The 17,539-nt window shown below is 47.1% G+C and overlaps 1 protein-coding gene across 2 annotated transcripts in view; it reads right to left on the reverse strand.

Annotated features, from left to right (window-relative positions):
- LOC146185168 (alpha-(1,6)-fucosyltransferase-like) overlaps positions 1 to 17,539 on the reverse strand; it is a 37,468-nt gene that overhangs the window by 11,395 nt on the left and 8,534 nt on the right. For both annotated transcript variants that reach the window (XM_084606153.1, XM_084606152.1), the window contains 2 exons: positions 12,683 to 12,947; positions 10,003 to 10,192 (listed from right to left, as the gene is read on the reverse strand). In XM_084606153.1, the coding sequence (XP_084462279.1) occupies positions 10,003 to 10,192; positions 12,683 to 12,947 (455 nt within the window). The remainder of the gene's footprint in view (positions 1 to 10,002; positions 10,193 to 12,682; positions 12,948 to 17,539) is intronic.

Consider the following 17,539-nt stretch of genomic DNA (forward strand, 5'->3'; position numbering starts at 1 on the left):
CCGCTTGCTTATGAAGCACGTTCAACTGCCGGCTTCTACTGACTACAAACAATGCAGCCGACTGTATTTTAGGATGCTAAGCTTTCCAATTTAAACATTATTATAAAAGGAAGAGCTCGACATTTCGCTGCTAAGTTTTTATTTACTAGGAACAATGAATAGCACACTACACACATCATATCCCTTATCCCTTAAGTAAGGAATATAGATGCGAGTTAACGACACAACAAACGAGTGTGCGTGAAACGGGCAAAGTAAGACGCGAACTAATGAGGCGATGTCAAAGGACCAACGAAACGAGCATTGGTTATTGCTTGGCTATCAAGCCGACGACGAAGCCGATGTTAGCGGAGGCGCTTCGCTGCGGCTCCAATTTAGATAAGCTTCTGACCGGATACCATTGCCCCATTCCGCATATGTTGGTGCATTCTGCAAGATCTCCCTGAGCAGGATCTGTGGAGGCAAGTCTGTTGTCCGTGAGTGCCTTCTTTGGCCGCCCGTGGATTGTGAACTGCCAAGCGGACATCGCGGAGCTAACCCTAGCTCCAGGTTATGAGCCTTACGCCGTTTAGTCATGACCACGATGCCCAAGAGTGTGATGAAGGGGAGCACGGAGGTCGGCGCCAGCCACGCTGTCGCGTCCGGCGTCATGCCATGCTTCTTCGCAAGCAGCTATCGGAAGCCACTGACGAGGAAGGGCAGTCCACGCAGATGAATAAGGGCCCATCCACTCACGGTCGCGGCGGTAGTGATGAGGCGGAAGGTGGCCGTGGCCAGACATCGTCCACCATCGCCAGCGGAAGGCCGTCGGACAATTATGCGGAACACCTGGAAATAAAACTCGACGTAGGCGGAGAACAACATCAAATCAAGAAGGCTTCGGGCGTCGATGATTTCTTGATCCCTGACGGGGGGTTCTTCACCGACGCCGAAGAGGCAAATACCAACCAGACAGAGGACTTAGACGACTGTCCATTGCCGTCCTCGGACTCCGAAGGATCGGTTAGACCCAGGAGTGGACCTAATCAGACATCGGCTCAAGGTCTGGCGAATATTCAAGAGACGAACGAATTTCCTGCCGCGTCGCCGGTTAATATGAGCCCCGGACTAGGGGAGGCAGTGAACGAAGCCATGGAGACCTCACCACTGCAGCGGGACTGCGAGGCCGATATCTACCCACTGCAAGACGAAAATGCGGAGCTTTGGACACTTGTTTCTTCCAAACGGCGCCCAAAAAAGAAAGGGTCGAAGTTCGCTGTGCCGCATAGCGACGTCATTTTGCAGCCAGGCGAGCCCCGGAAAGAAACAAGGAACAAGATAGCGCCGAAAGCCGCAGCTGGCAGAGAAGTGGCGCACGCGAATGGTGTGATGCGCTCTATATCAAATCATCTGGCGGGAGCGCAGCGGCAAATAAGGCCACGTCCGCCGCCGCTGCCGAAGGATGATATCAAGATCATCTACCGCCCCAAGGGAGGTATAAAAATCAGCGAAATCCGTGTCGACCAGGCAACGCAAGCCCTCGTCGCGGCCAGCGGAGGAAAGATCAAGGAACAAGACTTCATCATGAGACTCCGGCCCGGTTCGAACATCATGATTGCGAGCACGCCCGACCTGGACATCGCCGACGTGCTCAGGAAGATCGAAAAGCTCACTATAAATGACCAAACCTATGAAACCAACACCTATCCAGCCCTACCGGATGACCTCAAGCGTGCCGTCATCCACGGCGTTATGCCGGGGCAATCACCGGCCCTACTGAAATCTAGGCTCCGGCTTCGATCCCAAGGAGTGGAGATTCGCGAAGCGAGAATGCTGGGCAGGTCGGAAACGGCGCTCATCACTTTCGATGGCCCGTATATCCCGCAGTGGGTCATTTACCGTTCTGGAGAATTCAAGACCTACCCATATCGTCCTACGAGGCAGATCTGCTACGTATGCGGAAAGCAAGGCCACCGTTCGGACGTCTGTCCAACGCCGAACACCAAGCTCTGCAGGACGTGCGGCACACACGACCCACCAGAAGGGCACCAGTGCAAGGCGAAATGCATGGTGTGCCAAGGCGACCACGTCACCAGAGAGTGCCGTCGACGCCTGAAAACTACTGACGAGCTCCGGGGCAGCACGACCGGCGCCCGGCAGTCCAGGCAACAACACTGGCAGCGGCAGCAGCAGCAGCAGCAACAACAACTGCAGCAGCTGCAGTGGGAGCCCCAGCAGCAATTGCAACAATTGCAGCAGCAGCAGCAGCAGCAGCAGCAGCAGCAGCAGCGGAACCGGAACCTGAGTCAAGAGCGCCCAACCAGGTGGCTGAGCTCGGAGCGGGACCATGGCCGCTCCTCGAGCCAAGGCCGTAGCATAGTGCAAGATCGCAGCCAGAGCCGATCCAGGGAGGACTCTTTCCCGCCGCTAAACCGGTCAACGGCCAAGCTGGAGCAGCAACAGCAGCAGTCGCAGAAGCAACAACAGAAGGGCGGCGTTAAGGTGAGCTGGGGAGCGGGCCCTCCAAACTCACTGTTTACGCACTCGGATCAAAAGAATATTACGCGTAACTCGGAAGAGGTTAAAGCTCTAAGAGAGGAGAATGCATATCTCCGTAAAAAAGTCAATGACCTCATTAAAGAGATGCAGGCTCAAAGAACAGGGCAGGTACCGTGGCCCCCGATCCCGCCGGCAGAAGTGCAACGACCCCCGTCCGCCTTAGACGTGAGCCCCGAGGAATTAAGAGCTTTCATGCAGCACGTGGAGAATTTCACGGTTCGCATCAAAGAAGAGTTCCGCCAAACTCATGCAAGATTAGATGCTATGTATGTCAAAACCAACCTATTAGAACAGAAAGTCACGTTAATAGAGCAAAAAGTTGCGTGGCAAGACCACGTCAAAAGCCAAAATACGCGACGAATAACAAACGAGGCCCGGGATAGGCTCATACAAGAGCGCCGTTTCGTCACTGAAGGCTCCAATCCGAACAATGCCGAAAGCCATGGCTAAACAAACACCACTAGAAATCTGGCAATGGAACTGCAGGGGGTACCGCCAAAAACAGGGACTCCTAATGCAGTTTCTGCTCACGCAAGACTCCACACCCGATATAATAGCTTTACAGGAAACTAACACGACACCGACACTCAGGGGATATATGTGCTACGATACCGGACGCACGGCAACCCTAGTGAGCAAAAAGTTGGTAACCATAGCCCATGACCCGATTCCCAACACGAAAATTGAGCACTTAGTGACGGAAATTACTCCCAAAAAGAAGCACAAGGAAAAGAGTGTCTTTCTCGTAAACCTCTATAGCCCGCCTCGCCAGCGGGACGCGAATTTTCATAAACTCTTTCTAGGGGCCAGCAAACTTGCTAAAAGCAACACGCTGCTAATTGTAGGTGACTTTAACGCTCGCGGACAGCAGTGGGGATACCCCACAAATAATCAGAAAGGTATAGAGGTCGAGGATGCGGCGGAAGCGATCCAATGTACCCTCTTAACAGACGACACTCAACCCACGCGCCTTGGCAATTCTGTCTGCCAGGATACGTGTCCGGACTTAACTTTTGCCAGGGGGGCGAAACATGCAACGTGGGAGAATCTGCTGGAGAATCTAGGCAGTGACCATTATATCTTGAAGATCACGATAACAGCCACCAACATCAAGCGCAAGCTCGGCACGGCCAAGATTACCAACTGGCCGGCCTTCCGCAAGGCATGCACGGACCTGGAAGGGGGGATTACTTCCATAGATGATTGGTGTCAACAACTCAAAGACATCCAGAAGCAGTACACTCAGGAAGTGGATCGCACCGAGCAAACGCCAGAGGTGGACCCTCGGCTCCTCAGGCTATGGGAGGCACGCCGAGGGCTCACCAAGCGCTGGAAGAAGCAGCGCTTTATCAGGAAACTCAAGCTGAAGATTGCAGAAGTCACCAATATAGCGGAGGAGTACGCAGCCCAACTGGCCAGGCAGAGCTGGCAACAGTTTAGTAGCTCGCTGGACGGCACCCTCAGCACGGCCAAAACGTGGCGTATACTCAAGACCCTTCTCGACCCTATCCAAACCAGGGCCGAAAGCGGGAAAGCTATCCGCAGACTCATCCACACCTTCGAGGGTACGGAGAAGGAACTGTTAGATAAAGTAAAAGAGAAATGCTACGGCACGACCTTGCCTGCAGCATACCCGAAACCATACTTGGGAAGACCGAACACCCACCTGGACATACCGATCACCAGGGAAGAAGTGTTCGCTGCCATAAAGGTATGCACGCGCAACACGGCGGCGGGTGCAGACAAGATCCATAATGCACTCATACGCAACCTCAGCGACGGGGCAGTCGACCAATTGACAACCTTCCTCAACGGGCACTGGGCCGCAGGAACGGTTCCTGAAGAGTGGAAGCATGCAGAGGTCGTAATGATCCCAAAACCGGGTAAGAAACTCCAGATCGAAAACCTCCGACCTATCTCACTCACCTCCTGCCTAGGCAAGCTCTACGAGCGTGTCGTTACTCGGAGGCTCCAAAATTACATGGACGATGAAGACCTGTACCCCCACAGCATGTTCGGCTTCCGAGCTCACCTCTCCACGCAGGACGTCCTCATACAACTCAAAGAGGAAGTCCTCACCAATGTCCCGAGCGCTGGCGAGAACGTGGTCATGGCCCTTGATATTAAAGGGGCCTTTGACAACGTTAGCCACGCGGCTGTAATGGAAGGACTCGACAACCTCCACTGTGGCGAGAAGATTCACAGCTACGTGAAAGCCTTTCTCTCCAACCGAACTGCAACGGTTGGGCTCGGAGACCTTCGCAGCGATAAATTCTCGACCCCCAACAAAGGCACACCTCAAGGGTCCGTCATCTCGCCACTACTTTTCAATGTGGCTATGATCGGACTCGCTAGACAACTTGAGAAGATCGAAGGCATACAGCACGCCATGTACGCTGACGACTTCACGGTTTGGGTTACCTCCGGATCGCTCGGCCAGAAAGAAGAACGGCTGCAAGCAGCGGCTACCTGCGTAGAAGAATATGTCCATGCACGAGGTCTCGCCTGCTCCACAGAAAAATCCGAACTCTTGCGAGTTCACAAAGGGAAGCACAAAGAGGGGACCCTCAATGTCTCCCTTGAAGGACAGCTACTTCCCGAACGAGACAAGATACGAGTCTTAGGAATGTGGCTTCAGAACAATCAGCGATGCAGCCATACGCTCGGCCTTCTCAAGCAATCGACCACTCAGGTCGCCAGGATGATCACGCGTGTGTCGCAGAAGCGGAGCGGTATGCAAGAGGGGGATACCCTGCGCCTGGTTCATAGCCTGGTACTCAGTCGCGTAGGCTACGCCCTCCCGTATTTCAACCTCAACAAAGGAGAAGTGGAAAGTGCAGATATCATCATCCGCAAAGCTTACAAGACAGCCCTGCACCTACCAATGAACACCTCTAACGCAAAACTGCTAGCTCTTGGTGTTCACAACACCTTCGAAGAGATCAAAGAAGCCCAACTGGTCACGCAGATAGCCAGGCTTCAGCAGACTCCTACGGGGCGCTCGCTTCTTAGGCGACTGGGGCTAGGTGCAACTGCGGAAATCGAGAATCGTACTGCGAGCATACCGGACGCAATTCGCCAGACGCTAAAGGTTAGCTCCCTTCCCCGGAACATGGACCCCAACTTGCATGCGCCCCGTAGAGCAGCCCGGGCGAAGTATGTACAACTAAATTTAGCTACAAGATCCACCACGGTATACACGGACGCGGCTCCGTATACAGGAAGCTCACATAATAGCGCAGTGGCGGTAGCTATTGATTCCAACCTAAAGGAACTAGCTAGCGCCTCAGTCAGGGAATGCACGGTAACCGAAGGGGAGGAGCTGGCCGTTGCTCTTGCGGTGGTAGCCGGGTATCGAAGCAACACGTCCCTTACCATTCTTACAGATTCTAGAGAAGCGTGCCGTAACTACATGAACGGCCGCATAGGTCGCGCCGCCCTCAGGCTCCTCCATAGCACGACCCCATCAAAAGTCAAACACAACATCTACTGGGTGCCAGGACACACCGACATAGCGGGGAACGAACGCGCCGATCAGGTAGCTCGAGGGTACACGAGCCGAGCTTCCTCCCAATCGGACGATCTACCCGAGCGAGTCGGCCTTACGTACTCCGACATTCTTAACTACTATAAGGGGGTACGGATCCGCTATCCGCCGCCTCATCGGGATCTAAAACAACAAGAGGCCGTGTACTGGCGAAGACTGCAGACAGGAACATTTTCTAACCTGCATACCCGAGAGCAAAATTTACCCGTCACAATATCAAGACACCTGCCCATGGTGTGGTAGCAAACCTTCGCTATACCACATCACGTGGCAATGTAAAAATAACGACAGCTTTCGTAAAGACCCGAGTGCGGAACAGTGGGAGAGCCGGCTCTCCAGCGGCGATTTGGATTGCCAACTAGGTTTAATCCAGCACGCCCAGCGAGCAGCGAAGCTCAGCGGAGCCCTGGAATAGGGGCACCGACCCTGTGAGAAGACGGAAGATGGAACTCTTCCGCTACTAGCACAAGATCCTCCTAGAGAAACTAACGTATTTCCTATCCTATCCTATCAAGCCATCGCCGCTTGCTTATGAAGCACATTCAACTGCCGGCTTCTACTGACTACAAACAATGCAGCCGACTGTATTTTAGGATGCTAAGCTTTCCAATTTAAACATTATTATAAAAGGAAGAGCTCGACATTTCGCTGCTAAGTTTTTATTTACTAGGAACAATGAATAGCACACTACACACATCATATCCCTTATCCCTTAAGTAAGGAATATAGATGCGAGTTAACGACCCAACAAACGAGTGTGCGTGAAACGGGCAAAGTAAGACGCGAACTAATGATGCGACGTCAAAGGACCAACGAAACGAGCAATGGTTACTGCTTGGCTATCAAGCCATCGCCGCTTGCTTATGAAGCACGTTCAACTGCCGGCTTCTACTGACTACAAACAATGCAGCCGACTGTATTTTAGGATGCTAAGCTTTCCAATTTAAACATTATTATAAAAGGAAGAGCTCGACATTTCGCTGCTAAGTTTTTATTTACTAGGAACAATGAATAGCACACTACACACATCATATCCCTTATCCCTTAAGTAAGGAATATAGACGCGAGTTAACGACACAACAAACGAGTGTGCGTGAAACGGGCAAAGTAAGACGCGAACTAATGAGGCGATGTCCAAGGACCAACGAAACGAGCAATGGTTATTGCTTGGCTATCAAGCCATCGCCGCTTGCTTATGAAGCACGTTCAACTGCCGGCTTCTACTGACTACAAACAATGCAGCCGACTGTATTTCAGGATGCTAAGCTTTCCAATTTGAATATTAATTATAAAAGGAAGAGCTCGACATTTCGCTGCTAAGTTTTTATTTACTAGGAACAATGAATAGCACACTACACACATCATATCCCTTATCCCTTAAGTAAGGAATATAGATGCGAGTTAACGACACAACAAACGAGTGTGCGTAAAACGGGCAAAGTAAGACGCGAACTAATGAGGCGATGTCAAAAGACCAACGAAACGAGCAATGGTTATTGCTTGGCTATCAAGCCATCGCCGCTTGCTTATGAAGCACGTTCAATTTCTGGCCAACAGTCAATCGCCCTCTACGCCGTAAGCTATCGCTTCATACAATGGCGGTTAATGATGAACCTACAAAAAACTAATGCGACAAAATTATTTCCTCGCCATCTCGAAAAAGTGGCCTTGAAATTGCGCGTATTCTCCATAGAAAAACATTTCCACTTCAGCCGGTAAAGCCTTGAATGAACTATCTGAGGGCAGAGCGAAGAGCCATACTGTAGAGCTTAGACAACCTAGATGGTTGTGACAACGTCGGGGGTCGCTGTGTCCCCACATACCTGTATATATCTTTCACCGTGGTCTTGATGAAGGTTTGTGTCCTTACTAAGGACAGAAAACTAGCTATTAATGAGTAAACTAGCACCAACATGCTTGTACGCTAAGCAGAATCCGTCAAAGCTGCCGCAGATCAATCAATCAATCAATCAATCAATCAATCAATCAATCAATCAATCAATCAATCAATCAATCAATCAATCAATCAATCAATCAATCAATCAATCAATCAATCAATCAATCAATCAAACTTTTTAATATAACTTTAGCGCCGGTTTCAAGCTGTACTGCACCTATTGTATGCTCCAAAAACGGACTTCTTCTAGCGTATACAGTTAAAATCCGGCTTCTACTGACTACAAACAATGCAGGCGACTGTATTTTAGGATGCTAAGCTTTCCAATTTAAACATTAATTAAAAAACGAAGAGCTCGACATTTAGCTGCTAAGATTTTATTTACTAGGAAAAATGAATATCACACTACACACATCATCTCCCTTATCAAAAGAATTTAAATACTTTCTATATACGCGTTTTGACAATGCTGCAATCTTTCACATGTATTGCATTTGTCTGTCGACAATATATTGGCTATCTATAGAGGGAAGTCGAAAGTTCTCTTCAATTATTTTTATCTATACGCAAGCATTGTTTTGATTTTCAGAAACATCTAGCAACCTAGGTATATATATATATATATATATATATATATATATATATATATATATAGTATAAAGAAGTAGGCGTCCTAGGTTGCTTGATGTTTCTGAAAGTCAAAACAATGCTTGCGTATAGGTAAAAATAATTGAAGAGAACTTTCGACTTCACTCTATAGATAGCCAATATATTGTCGACCGACAAATGCAATACATGTGCAATACATGTGCAATACATGTGTATATATATATATATATATATATATATATATATATATATATATATATACTATAAAAACGAGAGAAGATAACAGCCTTCATCTCCTTTCCTCTAAAGACAGCGCATATGTAGACAAAAGAGAAAGGAGGAGGACCAGAGATCGATATATACATAGTCTATATACCTGATTGGCAGCGACATATAAACTATGTAGGGGCAGTGTGAAAAAGACTTTTAAAGGATGGTGATTCTCAACCACACTGACTGTTTTTCCCTCGCGTAGGGCACTGAGCGCTTAGCATAACACTTTACTTACTTTTAGCTGTCGCATTGTGATGTGCCTGCCCTTGCATGCTAATTGCAGTTTCGTAACGAGCTAGGTTTTAATGATATTCACGATCAAGCAGGAAAACGGCTAGCCTTTTGCCAGCTTGGCACATTACGAAATAGTAATTAGAGCGCAGCACGAACTTGCTTTTTTTTTTTTCAGCGTACCTTTCCTTATACGTGCATTTGAAGCAGTAGGAGAAATTGTGAGCTGTGAAAGAATATAAAAATATATATGTACGAAACTCTTCGCAGTTACTCGTTCTTGCTGCAAGAAATCACCATTATGCACGACAAAGAAAAAAAAAATGAAATGACTGCAAGCATTTCTTAGTACAAACATAATTTCATAAAAAAGAAAGAAAACCGAAAGGAATCAGCCGATTTAACAACGCCTCATACCTGCGCTATCTGAAAAACGAACGATCGAGGCAATGCAAAGAAAGAACAGCAAAAGAAGACGTTTTAAACTGAGGGGACTGAATTGTATAGGTTACTTGATTTTAGTTTCCAGGCGGGGATATCCGGCGCACGAAAGAATTAATTGATGCCATTTTAATTTTTTTTTCGTCAGCTCAGATGTTGCTTTTTTTTTTTTCCCGCTGTGCGGTTGTACAGGCTGCATTTGCTCTCAGGCCGTCCAGTGCTAAATGCAAGTGACGAACGCGTAAAAATAACAACTACCTTTCGCTTAACCTTCTTGGATAACTCTCGACTAGTCAAACTCGATTACTTTATCCTAGCTTTATCCCCTACAAGTTAAAAACCCGAACAGGCAGCGTAAAACTAAGTTCGTTCGCAATCTGTTACGCGAGCTTTTTCGCAATATCTGCAATTGCATTACAAGTCTACTCGTTGCATATGCAGCTGGTTTCTGTGGCGTCTCACTTACCCAACGATGGGCGAGTGAAACTGCAACTTGCTCTTGGCCTTGGCCACGATTTCTGCGAGCTTCTCTGAAGGTCGCATGACGTAGGACATCAGCTGACCGAACCACCAGGCGTATGGGTCACCGTGCAGGTTGACCAGGGCTTCCGCAACGTCTCGGGGAAGCTCCAGCAGGGCAGCGCGATTAGGTGAGACTGCTCTCGAGTTGGAGAAGAAGCAACAACCCATTGGTTATCTTGAAAATTGCTATTATGCTATATAAATATTAAAATAAATCACATAAACATTCACCGTCCCACTACATCAGCCGTTTCAGCTCGTTAGTAATCTTTGAAAAGAAAACAACGGCTTTTTGAGGTTTAACATTTCACCATAGTTGTTGATGGACATTCGAAAATTTGTGATGCACGTCAAACAGTAAGTTGATAATTATTTTCGATAACTAACAGTTTGGTAACAAAGTAGAGTGCTTGGTTGCACTTAGCGGTTTGCAGCGGGTCGTTAGGTAAACCCGTATGCCTAGGAATCTTTAAAACGCAATTATCATGAGCGCTGTGGCTATGGGGGATTTTGCCATTTGGCGCGCCCTTGTAAACCCACATAGCAATGCCCACCAGTACGTCACTACTCAACGCTCATGTAACCTGACCTTCTATACACTCTGTTAGGCAGGGAAAACGAGTAGCAGCCATCGAAATGGATGGCTGCAGCGATTCAATGGTGGTGAAAAAAAAAAAAAAAAAAAAGCGCCCGCCCGCATGCTCTGCGATGTAAGCGCAAATTAAAAAAAGGAAAACGAGATGGTCGAAATTCTTCCAAAACTGTGCACTGTGGTGCCTCTTTGTCCCATTGTTTATGGGTGAAAGTTATTGAATATTGGTCGGAGGCGGTCCCTTGCTGCCGTCACGAAGCTCGACGTGGCCGCTTGATCAAGAGTGCGCGCGGTGCCAGTGGAGCACAGGTAGCGTCTGCTTGCATGGAGCTCTCTGCAACACAGCTTTATTAAGGCAAACATTTTTTTTAGGCTAATGGAACGATATCCCGTGCGCGAGAGTGGTGCTCGGAATATGGGCGTGCATGGGATATGTGCGCTGATATGTCACTTGCTAATAACCGATGTATGGGGAAGGAAATTAGGAATGAAAACGAATAATCGTGATGGGTAATGAATAAAAGTTATACGATATATATCGTTGATTAAGTGAATAACAATAATTACTAATAAAATGATTATAAAATGCCTACAAATTACTACAGAACAAACGATATGCCAAGCGACGACTTGTAATGACTGCAACTGAGTGCAAATGAGTGAACATGCTTGGCTATGAGTGGTAATGATTAAAATCACTAGGCATGATTCAGCAGGACTCAGCATGACTACAGAACGACCAATACGCCAAACGACCACTAGTAAGGGCCTTAACTTTCTGGAAAGGAGTAAATGTGTTTAGCTATGAGTGGTAATGACTGCAATGATAGGCATACTCAGCATGTCTACGAAACGACCAATATGTAAAACGACGACTTGAAATGACCGCATCTGACTGGAAACGACGAGAGGGAAATGATAGGATAGGAAATGTAGGCTTTCGCCGTTCTCCTTTTAAGAGACACCTAAGAAATAATCTAATTGTTTTTTTTTTTTTTTTTTTTTTACCAGGAGCTACGTCTATGTTGAGCTCCTCTTTAACAATGACCGCTTGCATGCCTAGCGCAGACAAATATGATAAAACACAGTCGCTGTGTACCGCTGTATTACTACATTATTTTGCGACCATTGCTGACACAAAGAAAGCATTTTCAAACATGTTAATAACTGCTAGACCGGACCAAATCAAATGTAATTGCTCTTAATATGATTCCATCCTTGCTGTCGGATGTATTTGGAGGTAGTTATGGCTGCGGGCTAGCTTTAATGGGGTCATGTTTTTAAATCGACGCAGTGAGAGATCATTTTGTCTGGAATTGCAAACCTCAGCTTTGTTTAAAAACTCATACGCGCAAAGAATGCCCAAGGAAATGTGGACTGTCTATCTCTTGAAGAAGAACAAAATACAACACTGTAAGTAGCGAAATCTGCCTGCATGGATGCGAGAGGGTAGATGATACCAAGTTGATATTATGTTGTATAGTTTACACGCACGCACGCACGCACGCAGGGGCGCGCGCGCACACACACACACACACACACACACACACACACACACACACACACACACACACACACACACACACACACACACACACACACACACACACACACACACACACACACACACACACACACACACACACACACACACACACACACACACACACACACACACACACACACGCGCACACACACACACGCACACGCGCACGCACACACACACACACACACACACGCACACGCACACACACACACACACACACACACGCACACGCACACACACACACACACACACACACACACACACACACACACACACACACACACACACACACACACACACACACACACACACACACACACACACACACACACACACACACACACACACACACACACACACACACACACACACACACACACACACACACACACACACACACACACACACACACAGAAAAAACACGTGCTATTTGCAATATGAAAGAGGTTGAATCCGTCAGCGCTTTCTTTATTTTGGTGCACTCACGGTTCTCCCCGGGCCACGGTGAGCGCGGTTCCACCTTTTCTGGGCAGGCGAAGCTGAGCGGCAGGAAGACGCTGTGCCACGCCGATGGCGCGTAGTGCCACGGCTCCGAGTCGACCAGTACTGGGCGGCCCAGGCTGACACCCCGCGCCAGGCACCAGAGCACGTCGTGGATGGCCGATGAGAAGCCGTAGGGGTTGGACAGCCGACACACAAGCGCCCGCGAGCAGTTGACCTCATTCTGGTTCCTCTCGATGGCGCGCCTCACCTGCGCGCCAGGCGCCATTTAGGCTCGACAGTTCTGCCGCATATTGCGTGCCATATAAAAATGCGAAACGCGTCGGTAAGCTGTTAGTTGATTGTTAATATTAACTGAGTAGTAAGGCGCTGTGCAAGCTGGGTTTCGCAAGGGCAGAGGAACTAGTGACCAGATTGCCAGCCTTCGCTGGATCATGGAAAAAGCAAGAGAGTTCCAGAAACCCGTCTATTTCTGCTTTATTGATTATGCGAACGCGTTTGACTGTGTAGATGACAGCAGATTGTGGCAAGCTCTCTAAGAGATGGGAGTTCCAATTCACCTTATCTGTCTCCTCAGGAAATGAAGGGCAAGAGGCCACAGTCAGAATAAGGCATGGTCTTACTGATTGGTTTCCGATTGAGAAAAGAGTGAGACAAGGCTGCATACTGTCGCCCTGCCTATTTAACCTATATGCTGAGTGCATCATGAGGAAGGCCGGTCTGGACGAGTCTTCAGCTGGAGTGAAGATTGCTGGAAAACGTATCAACAACCTTAGATATGCGGATGATACCACTTTAATGGCAGAAAGTGAAGGTGAACTCAAGATAGTTTTGATGCGCGTACAAGAAGAGATTGAGAAGATTGGGCTTAAACTGAACATTAAAAAGACAAAGATCATGGCTTCTTGCCCTATCACGTCCTGCAGCATCAAGGGACAAGAAGTGGAAGCTGTGACAGATTTTCGCTTCTTGGGTTCCAAGATTACCCTGGAAAGAGACTGCAGCCATGAAATTAGGCGATGTCTGCTTCTGGGAAAGAGAGCCATGGCTAGCCTTGACCGCCTAATAAAGAGCAGAGATATTAGTCTGCCAAACAAGATCCGTATAACTCACGCTATGGTCTTTCCAGTTGCGATGTATGGATGCGAGAGTTAGACTTTGAAGAAGGCAGACCGCCGAAGGATTGACGCGTTTGAATTGTGGTGCTGGCGGAGACTCATGAGAGTTTCTTGGACTGCCAGAAGATCAGATCAGTCGATATTGTCGACCATAAACCCTGACTGCTCATTGGAGGGTCAAATTCTAAAGTTAAAGCTCAGCTACTTTGGTCATCTGATGAGAAGAGAGGAATTGCTGGAGAAAGATTTGTTGTAGGAAAAGGTTGATCACAGGAGAAGGGGTAGGCAGCGAACGCGATGATTAGATGGCATCCTCGAGGCGCTGCAGATTAAGTTATGTGAAGTTAGGAAGATAGTAAGAGACCGGAAATCATGGCGTGATATGGTCCATAGGGTCACGAAGAGTCAGACACGACTGAACTGAACTGAAGGCGCTGTAGTCAAGATATGACGTCAAAGTCAAGCTACACACGCATGATAAATACCGACATCAGTGCATCATGCAGAAAAGAAATGTGCGCAAAAAATGCAAGTTAGCCACAAATTTCAAGCATAGGAGTCACAAGTACATGATGGGACATGCTTCTGAATTGTTAGTTGCAGAGGGATAGATAACAAAGAATAACTATTCACCGTGCTTTTCGCTAGGCTCTTCCCGAGATTGAATTGACTGGACAGATATTTAGCTAATGTAGTTTTCTAGGCATTGAGCGCATCTATTGCTGCTAGTAAAGGGTCGATACAGCGACAAAAATGCAGCAGAACAATTCTTGAAAAAAAAAAAAAGGAAGAAAGAACTATGTTGAAACGATTGTCGTCAGTGTCCAACCTCGTAGAGCCCTCCCTCCAGGGGGCGTTTTATTAAGGTATGCACATGTCAGGCTGACTCTGACTTGACACCAGTCTGATATGCGGAGGTGTCTGCACGCCTGCACGCCACCAATTAAGTGGAGCTGTCAGCTGAGACCGAGCCTGCCGCCACATCCGGTCATGTAGTGTGACCAGCACCTCTCCTCAATTGGATATGTCTCGTGATCTCATGACGTCACACAGACCGTCTAATAATCAGCGAATATCAAATTCGATGAAGCTGGACGCTGGACATCTCCGGGTTTCTCCTCCGATGCTGCTTCTAATGTTACCATATTGTCATCCGTTAGATTGTAAGCAAGGTTAATTTCTGCAGCAGCAACTTCCCTCAGCCTCTGAAATCACCTCAACCTCAGACTGCTTTTGAATTTCACCTGCGCATAATGGGGTATCATATAGATAACAAATCCACAACATGTATGACACGTTGAAACACAACTGCACCGGCAGAAATGGCACAGCCAATCTCGATTGGCAGTGCCATATCTGCATACGGTTTGCATTTATTTCCTAGCTCACTTCATGAACTCAAGATGAAATATAGTCCAGCCCGATTCCAGGTGCTACCCAAATATTCTCAGAGCGTGCATATGTAGGCATGGTAGCGAGAGAAAATGGGAAGTTAATGTTTACAAAAAGGATAGTTGCGGGCGCTCGACCGCGGCTTATTGTGAAGTCGCGACTAATTTCGTTTTCGGCGCCCGTGGGAAACTGCTACGCTGTAGTCCCATTTTTTCTTCACAGATGGCGGGCCTTTTGAATATGCCGTGGAAAACCTCCGGAAATAAACGAGGGAGCCACTAAGCTGGTGGAATAAAAATTAAAGACGCTGCCGCACAAAGACATATGGTTTTGAGAAAGCACAGACTTGCGAAGAAGGTGCAGCTTTCTCGAGAATAAATAGAGAAAAGATGAAAATTATATCACAGAATAAGCTGCAGAACCTTGTCTAGGGTGCAATCAAAGAGCAAAGTTATTGCTTGATGGTTGAACTTCGCAATAAAACTACAGGTAAACCAAAAAAATTGACAACCACTCTAGCTTTCTTGGGAATGTTTTAGATCAAACATAGTTGAAGCGTCTAATGCTTAAAGATGGAAAGCTCGCCTAGTTGGTGGCGCTTTCACACAGTTAAACAGCACAACAGACTTAAGACAGTGAAGAAAGCTCAAGACATGGCGACGCCGATTATACAATTATTGTTTTATTGAGAAACCACACATATAACAGATAACAGGATACAGGAAAATAATACTGCGACAATTAATAAATAACAAAAGCAAAAAGCGCCATATACGCTATTCAGTGATGCACAAGAAAATGAAGCTAGCATCGCAACTCACATCTTCCATCAAGTATTCAGGTGAAGCAAATGTAGATGTGATGAAACGCTTACTTTCTTGCATATTCACTATCATTCAGCCAGGCGCACCCATACGACTGTTGTTACTGTGGAAGCTGTCTAGCTTCCACAGTAACAACAAACAAGATTCAATCAAGTATTTAGGGGAAGTCAATACAGACTTCGTGATAACAAGGTTACTTTCTTGCAGAATATTGATTAGCAATGAAGTAATTGCTCACTGCTATGCAGCTATGCGCAGCCATACAAAGGTAAACGGTTCAGCCTCCACAGTAACACCGAACAAGATTAATGTTGACCATGGCACCCTCGTTTCTAGACCTTTGTGGCGTATTAGGCTTAGAAGCCTTCACGCGACACCTAATCTTTGTTCTTCTGGATCATATTGTCACAGTAACTCCAGACGACAGTGGGCAGACTCTCACACTGGTATACAAGGTTTCAGTTCGGCAGATTATAAGCATAATCTGAATGCTTTGAAACGTTTATCCAAGTGTTGTTCCATTATGCCTATATACTTTTTTGGACAAGAAAGTGTTATTTTTTCAACTACTTTAGTCCTGGGCTGCGCAAATACTTTCTTCTAGCGTGTACAGCACAAGGTGTGAGAGCCCTTCTTATTTTTATCGATACATTTTCTGACACAAACGTACACGTTTTCCGCCGCGGAAGATTGGCGGTTAGACGCTGGGATGTTGATCCCTTGGATGAAAGTGCGATTCCATCATCGGCGATTCCGTTTCAATGGAGGCGATACGCTGGGAGCCTGTGTACTTTGTGATTTCAGTGATATTAAGGAAGCCTAGTGGCCCAATTTCTGCAACCCTCCACTACAGAGACAGGCGATGTCACTTTGGACGGTATGCCCTATAGTATAAATACATCCATACAAAACTTTTCCGAGGTTATTGTCCGCTGTGGGATGATGCGACAAACTATGAACAGGAGCAATTACAGCTGTCCACTTTTCTGAGCCATTGCTATTTCCTGGCATGTATCATTTAGAGTTTTAAACAATATTTCGCAAAGTTCTTCAAGAGGATTGTCAGCAAACCCAGCCTACCTTAAACGGTCTAGTACACCTCCAGCCTGCCAAGATGAAAATTTGAAATATGTATATCTTAAAGTATGAGACCGCAAAAACCGGTCTGATAATATTTTAGCGTGCCTATTTGTATTCGAGTTTTAAGTCTAACTCAACATGTATTGATATCTTTGAGGAGTCCAACGGAGGATGAAGAATCTTTCTGTCGAAAGCACTGTCCTCGGTCGGGCAAAGTTACTTTGAAATCATTTCTCCTACCTCGTCGTGCTTGCTGAATGATACGCGAATGGGAATTCCCTACACCAGCCCAGCAAACCAGCGAGCTATGCCATCGGGGCATTTCGGTCATGGGGAACAGGATTCCATGAAATGATGGGCAATGCGGAAATGAACTTCCTGAGCGACTATTGCGGACCTGATCGCAGTCTTAATTTGTCATTTTTATC

The sequence above is a fragment of the Amblyomma maculatum genome, chromosome 6, assembly GCF_055883805.1.
Source record: "Amblyomma maculatum isolate TAMU_Amacu chromosome 6, ASM5588380v1, whole genome shotgun sequence".
NCBI lineage: Eukaryota > Metazoa > Arthropoda > Arachnida > Ixodida > Ixodidae > Amblyomma > Amblyomma maculatum.